The 18,006-nt window shown below is 51.8% G+C and overlaps 3 protein-coding genes across 4 annotated transcripts; 2 read left to right on the forward strand and 1 right to left on the reverse strand.

Moving 5' to 3' along the window:
• Positions 1-317: 317 nt before the first annotated feature.
• Nudt8 (nudix hydrolase 8) lies at positions 318-1,983 on the forward strand. Its single transcript, XM_034510801.2, has 4 exons — positions 318-742; positions 1,082-1,214; positions 1,507-1,584; positions 1,674-1,983. The coding sequence occupies exons 1-4, from the start codon at positions 549-551 to the stop codon at positions 1,899-1,901; spliced, it is 633 nt and encodes a 210-aa protein (XP_034366692.1). The 5' UTR covers positions 318-548; the 3' UTR covers positions 1,902-1,983.
• A 156-nt stretch (positions 1,984-2,139) lies between these two features.
• LOC117720680 (double C2-like domain-containing protein gamma) lies at positions 2,140-7,100 on the forward strand. 2 transcript variants are annotated; one of them, XM_076914709.1, is made up of 11 exons: positions 2,140-3,331; positions 3,454-3,754; positions 3,909-3,988; positions 4,060-4,137; positions 4,286-4,395; positions 4,476-4,611; positions 4,729-4,782; positions 6,200-6,357; positions 6,446-6,527; positions 6,647-6,743; positions 6,815-7,100. In XM_076914709.1, exons 2-11 carry the CDS (start codon positions 3,511-3,513, stop codon positions 6,943-6,945), a joined length of 1,170 nt encoding a protein of 389 aa, XP_076770824.1. In that variant the 5' UTR covers positions 2,140-3,331; positions 3,454-3,510; the 3' UTR covers positions 6,946-7,100. The 2 variants fall into 2 exon arrangements, with proteins under 2 accessions (XP_076770824.1, XP_076770828.1); XM_076914713.1 differs by having other exon boundaries at positions 2,140-3,754; positions 4,060-4,131.
• A 526-nt stretch (positions 7,101-7,626) lies between these two features.
• Positions 7,627-13,108, reverse strand: Ndufv1 (NADH:ubiquinone oxidoreductase core subunit V1). Its single transcript, XM_034514597.2, has 10 exons — positions 12,914-13,108; positions 11,675-11,757; positions 11,431-11,601; positions 9,923-10,106; positions 9,465-9,654; positions 8,697-8,909; positions 8,451-8,617; positions 8,167-8,248; positions 7,893-8,038; positions 7,627-7,788 (listed from the first exon to the last, which is right to left on the reverse strand). Exons 1-10 carry the CDS (start codon positions 12,983-12,985, stop codon positions 7,702-7,704), a joined length of 1,395 nt encoding a protein of 464 aa, XP_034370488.1. The 5' UTR covers positions 12,986-13,108; the 3' UTR covers positions 7,627-7,701.
• Positions 13,109-18,006: the final 4,898 nt, after the last annotated feature.

Here is an 18,006-nt window from a genome sequence, read left to right on the forward strand (position 1 = left end):
AGTCAGGACCTATTCCGGAAACCAACTTGTGCCTCACTGATAGGGAAGTCACGCCCCCGGAAAGAAACTCAAACTAAACTGGCCGGCTTTTCCGGACACGCCCTCCACCAGCTCTAGGCCATGTCTTTCTTTCCTTTAGGTGGCGCTCTGGTCCCTGTACACAAAACCGCTTCTGCCCTCACCTAGCAAGCTCCGCCCCAGATGCCCCAACCAATCACCTCTGTCGCCCAATAGCAGCAAAACCCGCCTTAAGCCACACCCCGACGGTCTCCGAGGTTCTGCCCCAGCAGGCCTCGTCTGGAACGCCTCCGAGGTCCCACCCGGGCAGCCACTGCCTCGTCTGTCTGGAGGCTCTATCCCGACAGGCCCCACACCGCCGGCCTCTGAGGCTTTGCAAGGGCCGGCCCAAGCCTGTCCGCCTCTCATACCCGGCTCTGGGAAGCCACGCCTCTCCGAGGGCACGCCTCCCCACCCTGCGCCGGAGCTTGCGCCCTGTCGCGTCCCCTCCCTTGTGGGCCTATGCCCCCTGTGTCCCGGACGTCTGGGACATGTTGCCTGATTGCTTGTCCGCGGAGGACGAGCAGCGCTGCCGACAGCTGCTAGCACGGACCACTGCCCGGCTACGCTCGCGGCCCGCGGCGGCCGCAGTGCTTGTGCCGCTGTGCCTGGTGCATGGGGTCCCGGCGCTGCTCTACACGCTGCGCTCTAGTCGCCTGGTTGGGAGTCACAAAGGGGAAGTCAGGTACGCCGGCCTTGTCGGCGCACTACCTGTGGCCCGCATACCCCTCTGAATTTTCCCCTTCATAAACAGAACTCTGTCCTTTACCGTAGACTGGAGAGAGGCGATCCGGGGCTCCCCTTCTTTGGCTTTGCCCTCAGCCGAAATTGAGAACACCCGGGGTCGATATCTGCACCACTGGGACACCATAGGCAGACATGGGGTATCTGAGCCCCAGCATAGTCTTAGCCAGCTGCCAGACCCTCATGTATCTTCAGTGCCTGTCCCCCTTACTCGAATGGCCCAGGGAGGTAAACTGCCTCCTGACGGCCTGTAGTCCCAAGACTCCCTCTGCCCATTTAGTTTCCCAGGCGGTAAGTGTGATCCTGACGACCAAGATGTAATACATACGGCCCTTCGGGAGACTCAGGAGGAGCTGGGCCTAGAGGTGTCCAAGGAACACGTGTGGGGTGTGCTGCAGCCAGTGTATGACCGGGTGAGCCACCCTTATCCTGTCACACTCACTCAGTACCCCAAGTGACCGAGTAAGCCAGCCCTGCTCAGTTCAGGACAGGGTCCAGGAAAGCTTGCAGGGTAGAGGCTGTATTGATCGGGCTTGAATGACAAGTGGGAGATGTCCGGGTAGTACATGTAAGGGAACCTGTGAGGCAGTACGGCAAGAAACCAAGGACAAGGACTGGAGGGCTTGGCCATGACTACCCATGGCCTCTGGATGGCAGAGTAGGGACTGCTTCTCCTTCTAACTGCTCACCCTCTTCCTACCCCAGAAAAAGGCAACCATAGTCCCGGTGCTTGCCAACGTGGGCCCACTGGATCTACAGAGCCTCAGACCCAACCCTGAGGAGGTAAATGGGGGACACTAGGGAGATGGGCTATCCTCCCAGGGGATTCACAGCAGTCTTCTGTCCACCCTCTCTCTGTCTCTTGCCCACAGGTGGATGAAGTATTTGAGCTGTCTCTGGCACACTTGCTGCAGACACAGAACCAGGGATATACCCACTTCTGCCAGGGAGGCCACTTCCGCTACACACTACCTGTCTTCTTACATGGCCCACACCGTGTCTGGGGTCTCACAGCTGTCATCACTGAGTTCACCCTGAAGCTGCTGGCCCCTGGCATCTACCAGCACTCCCTGGCTGTCCCCGAGCTGCCTAGGGGTTGAGGCCTGCCTGGCCGTTAAGTGCCTCTGCCTTCATTTGGCCAGGCTACTCCAGAACTGATTAAAAGAGTGTTTGACAACTCTCCTCTGGCATCTTCCGTGTGGAAAGTGAAACATGAGGCATGGTAGTAACCCTTGTAATCCCAGCACTGGGAAAACAGACAGATGGGTCTCTTGGGGCTGCTGGCCAGCCAGTGCAGACTACTTGGTGAGACACAGGCCAATGAAAGACCCTGTCTCAAAACAATCAAACAAACAAAAACCATGGTAGAGGCTGGTGAGATGGCTTGGTGAGTGAAGGCACCTGTCACTGTCACAAAACTTGATCTTTAAGACTCACATGGTGGAAGGAGAGAACCAACTCCTGCAAGTTGTCCTCTGACAATGGCATGCATGTTGACATATGTACATACATACACAGAATACATGTTTAAAAAGTGAAAGGAGCCAAGCATGTGACACACCCTGTAGTTCCCACATTCCAGCGGTGGAGACAGGATGGAGAATCCAAAGCCTGCTGTTACTTGGGTTACATAGTGAGACCACGGTGTGGTCCATGTCTCAGAAACCAATAAGCTATTGTGGAGCAGAAGGGGAAGGGATGCTGGGAAGCTCCTGTTGGTGAGCTGCCCTGCTCAGAACACCTCAAATACTGTGACCAACGGCCAGGGTGAAGGGCAGTCAAGTAAAAGGTACTGCCTAGGAAGTGGAAGAAAAGAGCCATCCAGAGATGGAGCCAGTTCCGCCATACAGAGAGCCACCATAAGGCCAGTTCCACCATACAGAGAGCCACCATAAGGCCAGTTCCACCATACAGAGAGCCACCATAAGGCCAGTTCCACCATACAGAGAGCCACCATAAGGCCAAGGGGACAGAACCGGGAGGGAGACAGAGGGACATCACTGCTTTGATTGTATTCCCAGCCAGGGGACAGGGCAGGAGTGTGGCATGACCACAAGCTGGTTTCCTTGAAGGGACTAGAATGTAGGGCCCTCCCAGCTGCTATACCCACTTCTCCAGGAGGACCCCATCCCTTTACATCTCCACAGTCCCCTAACCCTTCCTCTTCCCTATCCATCCCCCCACCCCCACATTTCTGCCCTTCTCACCTATTTCCTCTCCTGCTTACCCCACAACACACCCCTTTTGTCACCTCTGGCCCTGCAGCCTCCTTACCCAGCAGTAGAACCACATGATGGTGGTAAAAAATAGCTCGTTTCAACAGAGTGTGAATGGAGGGGGCAGAGGCAGGAGACAAGGCTGGGTGCCCAGTGCTAAGGAAGGGCCCTTGGGAGGGAGGTGTGGGTTCCTGATCCCCTCCCTGCTCAGTCGCACACTTGCTCAGATGGATCACCTCAGTCTCAGGCTCTGTTACCCTAAATATACACCTAGAGCCAGCAGCAACGAAGCAGTGTGACACAGCTCTCAAGAGGTAAGGATCCCAGAAGGCTAACTCCAGCCTTGTCCTTGCAGGTGAGACAAGGTGTCTTAGGACATCTTGGTCTGTCCTAGGGCAGCCTTGGCGATGCCTTTTTATTCCATCTTGGTGGCCAGGTGTGTGCCTGGTGTTCCTAGTAGGTGGGAGCTCTGAGTCTCTATGTCTGGACCACCATGGCATGTGCAGGGCCAGCCAGTGGGCGGCAGCGGGTAAGCATGCAGGAACACATGGCCATCGATGTGAGCCCTGGCCCCATACGGCCCATCCGCCTCATTTCCGACTACTTCCCACACTTCTACCCCTTCTTGGAGCCGGTGCTGCATGCACCAGATCGGCAGGCAATGCTGGCCCCGGCCATCCACTCTGCACCCCAGCTGCAGCCCAACCCTGAGCCCGAAGGAGACTCGGATGACAGCAGTAAGTAGGGGAGACAATCAGGATGCTCTCTAGGCTGGGGTCAGGGGTCAAGGTGCCCTAGCACCCATGGCAGAAGCCAGGCAAGTGGCACTGTGCCATGTGGGACAAGTGGGGGTAGGAGTGGGGTGACCATGCTTACCGCCTGCCACCTTAGCTGCCCTAGGCACCCTGGAGTTCACACTTCTCTTTGATGCGGATAACAGCGCCCTGCATTGCACAGCCCATTGTGCAAAGGTGAGAACAGAGGCAGAATTCCTGGGATGGGATAAGCCACAGGTCTCTCTACATCCATTTTCTGTTTCCAGGGCCTCAAGCCACCAGCTGCAGGCTCTGTGGACACCTATGTCAAAGCCAACTTGCTGCCAGGGGCCAGCAAGGTGAGGGTAAGATCCAGGCCCTTAGATAGCAGGGCCACTTTAGGGTATTATTGATCCTACCACACCTTACCCCAAGTACTAAATCTCAGTTGCTAGGATCCAAGAGTCAGGGCAGGAGGCCAGGAGGGTACCTGACTTGCCTTCTTGACCCCAGGCCAGCCAGCTTCGGACACGCACTGTTCGAGGTACCAAGGAGCCTGTGTGGGAGGAGACACTCACCTATCATGGCTTTACTTGCCAGGATGCTGGACGGAAGACCCTGAGGTGAGGACCTAGATCAGGCCACCAATAGGGAGGCAGGGGTTGGGGCTTGAATGACCAGGACTGACCTGGATGGCCACCAGGCTATGTGTGTGTGAGGACTCACGGCTGCGGCGCCGACGGCGAGCACCCCCCTTGGGGGAGCTACGAGTGCCCCTGAGGAAGCTGGTACCAAACCGAGCCAGGAGCTTTGACATCTGTCTGGAGAAGCAGAGGCTGGTGAGTGGGCTGAAGCTCAAGGGGGGTCTACAGGACCAGTAGCCACGTGATTAGGAGAGTGGAGGAGGGGTCCTGGACAGTGTCTACTAAAGTGACCAAGTGCTCTGATTTTTTTAGACCAAGAGGCCCAAGAGCCAGGACACAGCTCGTGGCATGTCTCTGTATGAGGAGGTGGGTAGCAAAGCTTGACTGAGCAGGCATGGAGACAGACAAGCCTAGATAGCCAAGGCTGGGATCAGGGGTGAGGTGGGCAGACATCCAGGCCTTTAAGGGCTTAGAGGAATTTGAGTCCATTTTTCTTATAAGTTCTTTGAGTCCTCAAGAACTGCCAGGGTCTCAGGGGCTGGGCAAGGCGACAGTGACTCTTGCTAGGGCAGCCTGGAGATAAGGAACACTAGGAACAGCCTGCAAAGGTCTCAGACTATAAGTAGGCAGGCCTGAAAGGTGGTGCTCGTGGCCAGAGGTGGGAGGACTGGGCAGGGTAGAAATAAGCTCCCAGATTGCGTGTCTGCTACTAGTGTCAGGGCAGCGGAGACCTCTGGGTCTGCCTCTCACAAGGCAATGAAGATGACTTCAGTGCTTATTCAACCCCACCTGAGATCCTGCCCAGAAGCCCCTTGGCCCAGCAGGAAGGACACCTACAAGGCTGGGAGGCAGGCCCTCCACCTGTTCCTGTCAACATTGTAGGTGCCCTGCCCTGTAGTGGAACACCAAGTTTCTGTAGTGTCTGATTAGCTAAACTCAAGCCTGTAAGCCCCACAGAAATAGTGGCCATCACTGAGAACCCTACAACAGTCCCCACCAATCCCAGAACCCATGTGTAATTATGCCTCGGCACATACTGCTGGCAGAACCCTCCTGCAATACTGAGCACTGCCAATGGTAAGAAAGTTTGGATCTCTGCCGTCAATTCTACCCTAAAGGTGGGAAAGAAGGCATCCTATCCCAGGCCTTCATCCCAGCTGGAGAGCTCTAGTGTCTAAGAATATGCAAAGAACATTCATAAGATGCTCTGCCAGGCAGTGGAAGTGAAGATGGGCTTAAGAGGTAAGAGTAAGAGACCTGTCTCTCCGTGATGAAACTCTCAGAGCTACTTACAATGCATGGGGACAGCCACTTAGAAAGCCCCTGGCATGGCTGTGATGCTCACCATCAGTCCCCTTACTTGCTCTGACATGGGCAACAAACCCATACCTTTTTTGAGCTCTGGAGGGTTCAGATTTCTGAGTGCTACTATAAGGTTTCTTCACTGGGTACTGAGAAAATGGCTATCTAGGGAAATAAACTTGACAGCCTGGTTTCTCCCATGAGACTCGGGTGAAGATAAACAGGATGGAGCGGGATTCAAACAGGCAGAGAGAGAGAGAGAGAGAGAGAGAGAGAGAGAGAGAGAGAGAGAGAGAGAGAGAGAGAGAGAGAGAGAGAGCGCGCAGAGGGCCCTCGCCCTCTGCAGGCACCGCCTTAGCCGCTGCGCCACCGCCGGTTCCAGCCTGGTTTCTCTATAGCCATTGTGCTCACATTGGGACCTGGCCTCTACAGGTGAGGGGCTTCAGACTGGACAGGGTCTGACCACAGCTTACACCTGCAGGAGGAGATGGAGGCAGAGGTGTTTGGGGAGGAACGTGGGCGCATCCTACTGTCCCTGTGCTACAGCTCTGAGCGTGGTGGCCTGCTGGTGGGTGTGCTACGCTGCGCCCACCTTGCTCCCATGGACGCCAATGGCTACTCAGACCCCTTTGTCTGCCTGTGAGTAAAAACAGGCAGGTGAGCATGAAGGATGAGAGGGTCCTTGGCTCTGCAGGGCCATGCCTAACCAGCCCATCTCTCCCTCCAGTTTCCTGCATCCAAGTTCTGGGAAGAAATCCAAATATAAGACCAGTGTTCGAAGGAAGACCCTGAACCCTGAGTTCAACGAAGTAGGTCACAGCTGGGAGACCCCAGTCAAGTGTGGTCTTGATTTAGCAAACCAGACCTTACCTGATCCTGTTTCTTAAGCTGCAAAGAACTCACATCTTTCCTGTCCCTTTCCTTGCAGGAATTCTTTTACGCAGGTCATCGGGAGGAGCTGGCCCAGAAGGCACTGCTGGTGTCTGTGTGGGACTATGACCTGGGTACAGCTGATGATTTCATTGGTGAGCAGAAACACAGGGTGCAGGAGGGAGCCTCACGAACCTCTGAGGGCTACTAACACTTCCCTTGGCAGGTGGGGTGCAGCTGAGTGGCAGAGCCAGTGGGGAGCGCCTGCGCCACTGGCTTGAGTGCCTAGGCCACTGTGACCACCGGCTGGAACTGTGGCACCTGCTGGACAGTGTGCCCCCTCAACTTGGTGACTAGTCAGCACAGGGCCCTGCTTGCAACCAGCTCAGGGGCCAAGATGTCTGCTGCATGTGGAAAGAGCTCTGGGTTGCCCCATCTGCTATGCACATTCTTCTCTCCTTCCAGTCATGCAACCCCCAAACACAAAGCAAAATAAACACCTGCTTCTGCTAGCTTGGAGCCTGTTCTTTCCCCCAGGAAATGCCTGCCTCTTCTATGTCCTCACCTCACAGGGCAGGCCAGCCCCCTATTCTCCTGTCTCTCACCCCTCAGAGTAGTGATTCTCAACCTTCCTAATGCTGTGACCCTTTATACAGTACAGTTCCTCATGTTGTGGTGACCCTCAACCATAAAATTATTTAATTTCTTCTTCATAACTGTAATTTTGCTACTGTTATGAATCCTAATACAAATAATAATCAGACTCCCAAAGGGGTCACAACCCACAGGTTGAGAACCATTGCCTTAGAGGCCATGATGGGCCGAATTTAAGACAGGGGGTGTGGCTCAATGGCAGCATGTTTACCTAGCATGTCCAAAGCCCTGGGATTGGTTCCCTAGTGCCACAAGAAGAGAAGTGGGCCAAGTCCACCCTTCACTGCCCTGGTCCCATTCTGTTTCCCTTGCCCAGTGAAGGAACAAATCTCTGTATGTGGGTGGGGATAGAAAGGAGAAAAGTGAAGTTGCAGACAGGCTGTGTTTGGAGAGAGGGCAGCACTTGTTTATTGTCCAGCTTCCCACAGGGATGTTGGGGGGGTCAGCTAGGGTGTGGGCTCACGAAGCGGCCTGCCAGGCCCGGTGCTGCTGGGCAAACCGTTGCATCCGATCCTCTAGCTCTGGCCGGAAATGTCGGATCAGACCCTGGGAAGGTGAGGAAGGCTCTGTATGAACCAGAGTTCCAAAGTCCCAAAGCTCTGGGCCACCCAGGCCCCCACCTCAGTGTCACATAGCAGGGCAATATATACCTGTACTGGCCAGGCGGCCCCGTCACCCAGAGCACAAATGGTGTGGCCCTCGATCTGCTTGCTGATCTCCCACAGGGAGTCGATCTCAGCTGGCCGGGCATCCCCCTTCACAAACCGGGCCATCACCTTGTTCATCCAGTCAACGCCTGTAACAAAGCAGCACGAGGGGCCCCGAGGGTCTCCCACAGTGAAGGAGACAACCCTGAAGGCAGGCTTCATGGGGAAGGTTAAGAACAGCTCAGCAACTATATCCCAACCTTCCCTGGAAGCTCACCCTCACGGCACGGGGTACACTGGCCACAGCTCTCATGCTTGTAAAACTCAATGAGACGAGCGATGGCTTTCACAATGTCTGTCTAGGAGACAAGAACAGTGTGCAGGCATCTTAGCTTCCCACAGCACCCCTGACCTGGGTGTTGTGGCCCACACTCTCCCACTGTACAGAGTTTTAGGCTGTAGGAATTGGGAGCCAAGAGCTAGTCAAGAGAATTTTCAGAAAGGCCCAGGGAGGTAACCCACTAGGCTGGCAGGAGGTTTGTGGGGCATGAGGGCCATTACCGAGCGATCCATAACAATAACTGCAGCTGTGCCCAGGCCTGTCTGAGCCTGCACCAGGGCATCAAAGTCCATCAGCACTGTCTCACACACAGATTTGGGGATCAGTGGAGTGGATGAGCCACCAGGAATCACAGCAAGGAGGTTGTCCCAGCCACCTGTGACACCACCTGTGAAAATTTAAAAAAGGATTGTCATGGCTCTCCCACTGTGCCCTCTCACAGCACAGCCCGAGGGGCCCTGGCTTACCAGCATGTTTCTCAATCAGCTCTTTCAGTGGCACAGACATCTCTTCCTCCACAGTGCAGGGGTGGTTGACATGGCCAGAGATGTTGAACAGTTTGGTACCTGAATTGCGTTCTCGGCCAAAGCCAGCAAACCAGGTGCCCCCACGACGGCAAATGGTAGGGGACACAGCCACTGTCTCCACATTGGCTACAGTTGTGGGGCATCCAAACACTCCTTCAAGGAAATAACAAGAGACTGGTGGCTTCCCAGCAAAGGGGGCATGTTTTGTCTTTTGAGACTGGGTTTCTCTGTATAGCCTTGACTGTCCTGGAACTCTGCCGACTAGGCTGGCCTTGAACTCAGAGATTCCCCCACCACTGCCTCTCAAGTGCTGAGATTAAAGGCGTGCAGCACCATCCCGCTGGGAACATGACTGTTAGTGAGAGGTCCTGCTCCCGTGGCAGCTCCTACTCTTGGCTCCACATCACTCCTGGCCCACAGTGCACCGACTCCAGGGCAGCTTATTTCCTGTTCACCACCACACCCCTAGCTCCTGGGGCAGGAAGAAAGTACACTGCCCAGAGGAGCAAGGGTATCGGATGTCAAGTGAAGGCTGTGGGTGGCACTGGCAGAGCCTGTGTTACTAACACCTTCCCCATTAATCTGTCCTCCCCTCCAAAGGGCACAGAAAAATACTACAAGAACCACCCAGAAAGCACCTGGTCAGACCCAGTATCCTACAGAGCTGAGTGAAGGCAAGGCCTCACTCAGGGCCCAGCAGAGCCTTACCCACATCTGCTGGAAAGGGTGGCTTCAGGCGTGGCTTTCCCTGCTTGCCTTCAATGGACTCAATGAGCGCCGTCTCTTCTCCACAGATGTAGGCCCCAGCCCCACGAACCACAAACACATCAAAATCATAGTCGGAGCCACAGGCATTCTTGCCAATAAGACCTGCTTCATAGGCCTCTCGGATAGCTACCTGTGGGACAAGGTATAAGCTCTGCAGCCCCACCTACCCCAAAAGTCAGCCTCCAATCCAGGGCCCATGGAACCCTTGAAGACTTCCTAAGTTCAACTTTGGAGCACAAAGAACTCTAGGGCCAGGTCATGTTGTTGATAGATGCAGGAATGGACCCCTCTGCCCCGCTTGCATCATCTACCACCTAAGAATGGTTGTGCCAGGAAAGACAGCATGTGAGATGTGCCTGTACTGCCAGGCAACACCCATGTGCTGGCCGTGTGCTCACCTGCAGATTGGAGGCCTCGTTGTAGAATTCCCCTCGGATGTAGATATAGGCAGCCCGTGCTCCCATGGCCCGGCCTCCCACCAGACAGCCTTCCACCAGCTTGTGAGGGTCATGGCGCATGATCTCTCGGTCCTTACAGGTGCCTGGTTCTCCCTCATCAGCATTTACCACCAGATACTTGGGCCTGTGGGGTCCTGCATATCAGTCAGGCTACAAAGCCACCAGGACCCAGTTCTCAAACAAACTCCATTCCTTCTGCACTCAGAGAAGCCTCAAGACAGCCAATCCTCTCTCCCCACCCAAGGTTCTCTTTGTGTCACCGATAACAGGACTCATTGCCTATTTCATCTGTGACCAGGTATGTCCACAAGATAATCTGTGGTCTCCGTAGAGAACAAATCCAGCATCTCTCCCTGTGCTTCCCTTGAGAGTCAATTAGTTCTTGGTTATAAGAACTGTTCTTCAACCTCCACCACAGCCCTGAGGCCAACAGGAAGTAGAGGAGGAGAGGTGATGGTAGAGTGGTTGACTTAAAAAGAAAGTCAGGTAGTGGTGTACACCTTTAACCCCAGTACTCAGGAGGCAGAGATGGATGGAGCTCTGAGTCTACAAAGTGAGTTCCAGGATAGCCAGAGCTACACAGAGAAACACTATCTTTTTTTTTTTCCCCTTTCTCTTCTCCCTCTCACTCCGGCCCCTGCTCACTCCAGCCCAAAGGTCTATTTATTTATTATATGTAAGTACACTGTTGCTGTCTTTAGACACCCAGAAGAGGGCATCGGATACCATTGCAGATGGTTGTGAGTCACCATGTGGTTACTGGGAATTCAACTCAGGACCTCGGGAAGAGCAGTCAGTGCTCTTAACCACTGAGCCATCTCTCTAGCCTAAGAAACCCTATCTTGAAAACAATTTCTTTTTGTTTATTATATTCACTTCCTGGTGGAGGCAGCATGTGCCATAACACATGTGAAGTTCAGGGAACAACTTGTGGGAGTCAGTTCTCTTTCTTCCATGTGGGTTCTAGAGATGACCTCAGGTCACCAGGCTTGAAGGCAGGCTCACTTACCTGCTGAGCCATTATGCTAACCCAGTGGTTAACTTTATAATATATAATTTCACTCTAGGTGTCAACTAAAGTTGCAGGTCAAAAGCTGAACCAACATTACCTTTTTAATTCCCGCATGTCATACTCAGACACACACACACACACACACACACACACACACACACCAGAGAGAGAAAAAAAAGGAAAACTAAAAAGGACCAGATTCTCCAAAGCTTGCTAATTACTAAAAGGCAAAGTAGGGATTTGAATAATAAGGTCTGTCTAAATCAAAATCTTGTATGGGTTGTAACATCGTAAGTCTCTGCTGAGGAAAGAGATTCCTCTTAAGTTCTATCTATCCTCTTACAGCCTTCCAGGTCTCCCAGCATCAGCCTGAAGTGCAGTGACCAGCAGCCCCTAGTGTGTCCTGTGGCCAGAGCTCAGGACACGCCCCACAAACCTGCCGTCTGAGGGTTTATTCATGAAGCTCCACTTGAGGCCTGTGGGGAAGCCAGCACCACCACGGCCCCGTAAACCTGATGTCTTCATCTCACCCAAGATCCAGTCAGGCCCTTTCAGCAGGATCTCCTTTGTCTTGTACCAGTCACCCCGCCTCTGGGCACCTTTCAGCCTGGACAGAGTAGGAAATGATGTGAAGGAGAAGTCCTGCTAGGGGACCCAGCAGGCTAAGGGCACTGTCTCACCTCCAGTCATGGCGCCCATACAGGTTGGTGAAGATCCGGTCTTCATCCTTCAGTGAGCCAAATGAGGTTTTCTTGGGTGCTGTCTGAGGAGAAGGAAGGTCAGGAGGTCCAGCAGAGCTCGGGGACTATGAGGGGTTGGGGCAGAATTTTCAGCTTCTTGGGCCTTCCTACATAGGAGGGGCTGAGCCACAGACTTCAAAGTCTTTGAAACATCATAGTTTCCAACCTCCACTTATATCAGCGATTCCTGTTTAGAAGTTACTGAGCTAAACATTTCATGCTTCATCCCAATTCATCCTGGTAACATTCCTAAGAAAGGAATGGTTTCCTTCACTTTCCAAAGGAGGAAACTGAGGCCCTAGACAAAAGGAACTTAGGGAAGGTCATAAAGCTTAAAGCAGATGGTCCCCACTGAGCCCATGTCACACTTCAGCGACAGCACTGCGACATTGCTTCCCCAAGCCCAGCATAGATTTTTGTCTGGCTCTTCCTTCCACTAGAGCAAAACCTGGTTAGGAGGGGCTTGATTTCACTAACTCTGCTAAAGAGGTAATATGTGATCCTTGATGTAATATTCCCTCATTGGGGCTGGGAAACAAAAGAGGTTTGGGGTCTGTCTGAGATAAAGGAGAGGTTCACTGGAATGGTTCATAACTTAGTAGAAAGTGCCCTGATATCCACTCCTATCGCTTAAAAGCACTTCTCCTCAGGTGTAGTGATGGATGCCTGTGGTCCCAGGAGCACCCAGGGAGGCTGAGATAAGAGGATCATCACTAGTTCGAATACAGCCTAGAACTATATAGTGAGCCCCTCTCTCTCTCTCTCTCTCTCTCTCTCTCTCTCTCTCTCTCTCTCACACACACACACACACACACACACACACACACACACACACACGAAATCACAAAAGCGCTTTCTGGCCACTACAGAAAGCAGAACACTGTCGGGGGATAGAGGAGATACACATCTTTTCCAAAGCTGTTTTCTGAACTTTGAAATGGGGGAAAGACCCTGTATAACCTGCAAGGCTGCCTCAAAACCTGAAAACCCTCACCGTAGGACGAGACTGTTAAAACAAAAGAAGCTGGACTGGAAAGAGTCAGCCCCGAGTTGGGACCGTTATGTTTTTTTTCCAGGCTGGGTGGTAGCTCGGAGAGGAGAGGACTCTGCAGAGAGGACCACAACCCCGCTTGCCACTCATACATCCCAGGCCTGGGCCTGAATCAGGGCGGGCCTCACCGTGCCGCTGCTGAAACGCACAGATACCCTCACAGGAACCGACCCGCTGAGAAAATGCCGTGCCGCTAGCATCGCGGGAGCCAGACGGGTCACCTCCGGCTGTCACCTTCACTACTCCGAACCGCAGGACCGGCGCGACAGAAACACACTGGGGTGGGGGCGCACAGGAAGTGCGTCACCCATCCCGCATCCAGCGGCGCGTACAGGCACCTCCGCGCCTTCGCGCTACGCTCTCGGCTCCGCCCATTAAGGTTGCGCGAGCATAGAGACCGGAAATTTGCTCTCGTACTTGGCCTTCTGGGAGATGTAGTCCAGCTTTCCCAGACTCTCCTTTCTTGGAGATCAGTTTTCTTTCCCTAGTAAACAAGGCTCACATGTCGCCCTCTGCTGAATCCCAAGTATTCCACTTCCTACAGACTGCGTTTAGTGGGCACCAGCTGTATGCACGAATGGAAGCTGGGGAGAGAATTAGTTGGGATACAGGGGGATCTTCCTGATCTGGTGTAATAACGCTGAACTAGCCTAGCCCTGCTGAACTAAATTCTGCTCCTGGGCATCCGTGTGCCCTGGGGAAGTACTCATTAACAACAGAACAACCGGTGGGGTCCCTCACCTCCCACAAAGCTGACCCAGCATCTTTGCATAGGTCTTCTCAGGGCAGTGTGTCTGTAAGCCGTTTGAAGTAATGCAGAGACCAGGGATGGTCAGTGGATGTCACAGGTTCCTGCCATAATACAAGGCTTCCCCTCCCCTTGTCAGGCGTTACCCCTTGGCACTCTGGTTACACAGCCTGACTCCTGTCTTCAGAACCCAGCTCTAGATTGGTATTTAAGGACCTTGATCTGGTTCCTGTGTGACTTTTAAAGAGCAAAACAAAAACGTTTTGCTTGTTTTTAAGATAAAAGTTTCATTTAGCTCTGGCAGGCCTGGAAATCACTATATGGCGTAGGCTAGCTTTGAACTTGCTGTGATACTTTGACTTCCTAATTCTGGACTCACAAACCAACCCCAGATAGGAATTTTCCTTCCTTTCCTTTCCTTCTTTCCTTTCCTTTCCTTTCCTTTCCTTTCCTTTCCTTTCCTTTCCTTTCCTTTCCTTTCCTTTCCTTTTGCCTTCCTTCTGCTTTGTCAAACAAGGTCCTACTATTCCCCTAATAGGCTTTAAATTGAGCCTATAAGCTCACTTGGGTGTTTCTCTCTCTTGGTAATGAGAGACCCCAGCATGCTGGACTTCTGCAGAATAAAACATTCCTTGTGTTTACATGCTATTTGAGTCCAGGGTATCATTCTTCAGTGAATCATGGACCCTTACACCTGAATAAAATCAGGGTCAGTGTTAGTTGTTAGACGTCCGACCGCAGTTCAGAACAGACCACTCCAGACCACACAGTTCCAAGGTGGGGGAGGTTTATTCAGGAGATAGGGCAAAGGCGGGGGGGGGGGGGGGGGGGGGGGGAGGGCAAGAAGATGGAAGGATAAGAGGGCCAGGTCAAGGGGTCCTGCCTGTTTTATATGGGCAGTGATGTAGTATCTCCCAGGTAAAGGTGAGGTAGCCAGGTTTATTCAGGAGATAGGGCAAAGGCGGGGGGGGGGGGGGGAGGGCAAGAAGATGGAAGGATAAGAGGGCCAGGTCAAGGGGTCCTGCCTGTTTTATATGGGCAGTGATGTAGTATCTCCCAGGTAAAGGTGAGGTAGCCAGGTGGATTCTGGGAGTGTATAGCGGTTGCCTTAGCAACGATGTGGGGGCTGCCTAGATGTTACTGGGTTCGGAGCCTGATACCAACATACCTCCCTTTTTCTTATTATAAAGAGAAGAAAAGTGGAAAAGCCGATGGTGAAAGGGGAGTTGGGGCTCAGTGTCTCTTAAACTACTTCCTGCTGTGTAGGGGCCTAGTCCATTCTGGGGAGTAGCTGGCTTTCACCATTGGGGTCCACTTGGTAGATATTTGTATCAGGTTCCTCTGTGGACAGTGGCTGGTAATCCTGTAGCAGGAACTGATTAATAGTTTGGTTAGAAATAATAACACCAGGAGGATGTTATAAAGGGGTGTTATAAAAGAAAGTATCTGTTTTTATATGGGATTTTTTTTTTTTTTTAATCTCAGAACTGGAGGTCTCACATTCCTTAAAAACAGCATTCTTCTTGGAGGAACTGGTGAAGATCATTTTCTTTAGCTGTCAGGACATCTGGCCCCTGTCGGTTCTGAAGCACCACAACTGGAATCCGAAGGTCTTGTATGTAGAAAAGAGTGTCTTGCAGTGTTGGTAGAAGAAATGGTTGGTCCGTGATCCTAGCATATGTATCTGACAAGACCAACATGGGCAGCCCCCATAATTGTCTGGCCAGTTTCTACAATAATCTTCTATCTGGTGGAAGAGAAAGCAAGTATTGTAGAGTGAAAAGTTATAAAGACCATTTTATAAAATATATACAGGCTTTTTCTTTACCCCTAGACCTGAGCAAAAGAATGCAGATTCCAGAAAGCGGAACTGAATGTAAGATTTCAGGCCTTCACTGCCCCGATACATTCCACATTCCTGGAAGAGTACATTATCCCTGAGCCAGAGGACACTTGCTGGATTAACATTCCTCAGGGAAGATTAACAAGCCTCAGGGAAGAGAACCCACCTGTGGGTGGGGAAGGCCCAAAGCAGGAAGACACATTCCTGACTACAAAGAAAGATGCAAGTCATCTGGGTGGTCCCAGGAACTGGCTAACCACAAGATGAATGGTTGGGCGAGGTTACATCCTTACAAAAGATAAGTGTACTTTCTACTATTTTTATGTTATGTTTCCTTGGTTACACCTCCCCCCCACCCCCACTTGAGGTCTTCCCTGTTGGGGGCCGACTTTTAGCAGAAAGCAGCTGTCAGCTTTGCAGCCATCTTGAGCCATATACCCTGACATGAGACTTGGATTACAATAGCCTACAACAGCTGAGCACACTCTGATAATCTAATCTTGGTTTAGATACCTTGGGTGTGTGAGATTAAAGGTGTGCGAGATTAAAGGTGTGTAATTTAAGAGTGCGATTTAGAAGTGTAGAGATCAGATTTAGAGACAAGACCTAAGGCCATGATTATAGGTGTGACTTAGAGGCGTGGCTTAGAAGTGACACATATAAAAGGATAGAGGCAGACAGAGAAAGTAACAGATTACTTGACACTTTTAGGAGACACTTTTAGGAGACTCTTTAGATATACTCTTTGGGGAGACTCTTTAGAGAGCACAGCTAGATTTGGGACTTGGACCAGGAAGAGAGACTGAAGAATAAACGGGATTGAATCACACTCTGTCTGGTCTCCATTCTTCGAGTCCGTCCTCACTCTCTCTCTTACTGAACCCCAACCGGCGGACCGGAGCGGCAGCTTGGGCCGGGATACAGTAGCCGCCAAACTCGGGGCAGCCCGGGCCTCAACATTTTGCTTGGCTCTGCGACACTTCCCAGTGTTCCAGAAAGCTGTAATTTACGTCTAACTAGATGCTCTACTAACCTAGATAAGCTTCCGCCTACAGGAACTGCCCTCTGCCCCCACTGACTGGTATAGCCTGCTGATGTTCAAAAATTGTAAAGCAACCAATCATGTGTAACTAAAAGAAAATTTTGAAATAGGCCCAAACTAATAAAATAACAGGGCCCTGTGATTCCTTTTCCTAACCTAAATAGTTAAATATGCCTGTCAGCAGGTTTGGGCCCAGTTAATTAGTTACAGAAAATATAGAGTTATAGGACCAAGGACGAAGGCCTGTTGAGCCTCCCAAGGACTTGGCCAGACCCATAGATAAAAATGATATACAAGGACATCCTTAGAAGAACAGAGATATGTCCAAATGAGTAATGGGCCATCTGGTGTTTCTCCAAACCCTTTCCCCCTCCCCTTGAGGTCTTCTCAAGGTCCAAGAAACTGCAATTAACTAGATACTATTCTAACTTAGACTGGCATAGTCTGCTGATGTAAAACAACCAATCATGTGCACCCACGTAAAAATCTCCCAATTCCCCCACCCCTTGGCTATATAAGTCCTAATTCTTAGAGCCTCAAGGTCAATCCCTTTATCCCCTATGTGAGATATGGAGATATGGACTGGTGCAGAGCTCTGATATTACACTGCCTCATGTGTTTACATCAAGCTGGTCTCTCGTGAGTTTTTTTGGGTGGGCACCGTCCTGAGACTTGAGTGAGAATCCCCCTTTGAGTCTTTTCATAACCAAGCGAAAATTCCTCCCTTTCCACACCCCATGCTATAAAAAACCCGTCAGCTTGCTGGTCTTTTGTCAAATTCTGCTCCCGTGTGGGCAAGCAGTTTGACTTTGCCGGCCAACTCTCCCTAATAAACCTTTGCTGATTGCATCCAGGTACAGTGTCTTGTGATTTTTGGGTGGCCGTGATTTCCCGAGACTTGAGTAAGGGTCTCCTGAGTTTGGGGGTCTTCAGTATAGAGAACATAATATTTAGATGAGATAACAGATATAGAGATGATAGCAATTTGGACTGGTTCTTGGCATCCGGCTATGGAGCAGTTTTCTGACCCTGTTTGGAAAGACTGTTTGTTATCTGTGGGGGTCTCTTGACTCTCGAACCTCCAGATGTAAGGCCTGACCTGGATAGAAACAAGCAGCAGTTGGAGGTCGAGAAACCCATGTCTGGTCCAGTGAGGTCGAGCTTGGCTGCCGGAGTGGAGTCTCGTGTTCTGGGATTGAGGACAAGGTGGGTGATCTTGATGTCTTCTGGAGCTTAATGGAGCACGGTTCTGTTAGGGTTGATGTATATGAAGAGTCGATTTTAGGTGGGGGGGGGGATGAAAGGCTTGAGGTGGGACAAGTGGACCCAATGAGGGAGTCCCTCAAGTTTTGCAGCTGTAGGGGTCACAAGAATTACCTTAAAAGGACCCTGTCATTAGGAGCATACCTGGCTGTTGCCAGGTAACTGTGGAGGTGGAGTTTAGACAGAATACTAACAGTCAGAAAGGGGGCAACATTATCATTAAACTACTTCCTGTTAATTGGGGCATCAGTTCTTTGGGGCAAGTCTGAACTTAGCTTTCAGGATATCTATTTCCTCCTCCTCCTCCTCCCCTTCCTCCTCTTCC

Source organism: Arvicanthis niloticus, chromosome 1 (assembly GCF_011762505.2).
Source record: "Arvicanthis niloticus isolate mArvNil1 chromosome 1, mArvNil1.pat.X, whole genome shotgun sequence".
Classification (NCBI taxonomy): domain Eukaryota; kingdom Metazoa; phylum Chordata; class Mammalia; order Rodentia; family Muridae; genus Arvicanthis; species Arvicanthis niloticus.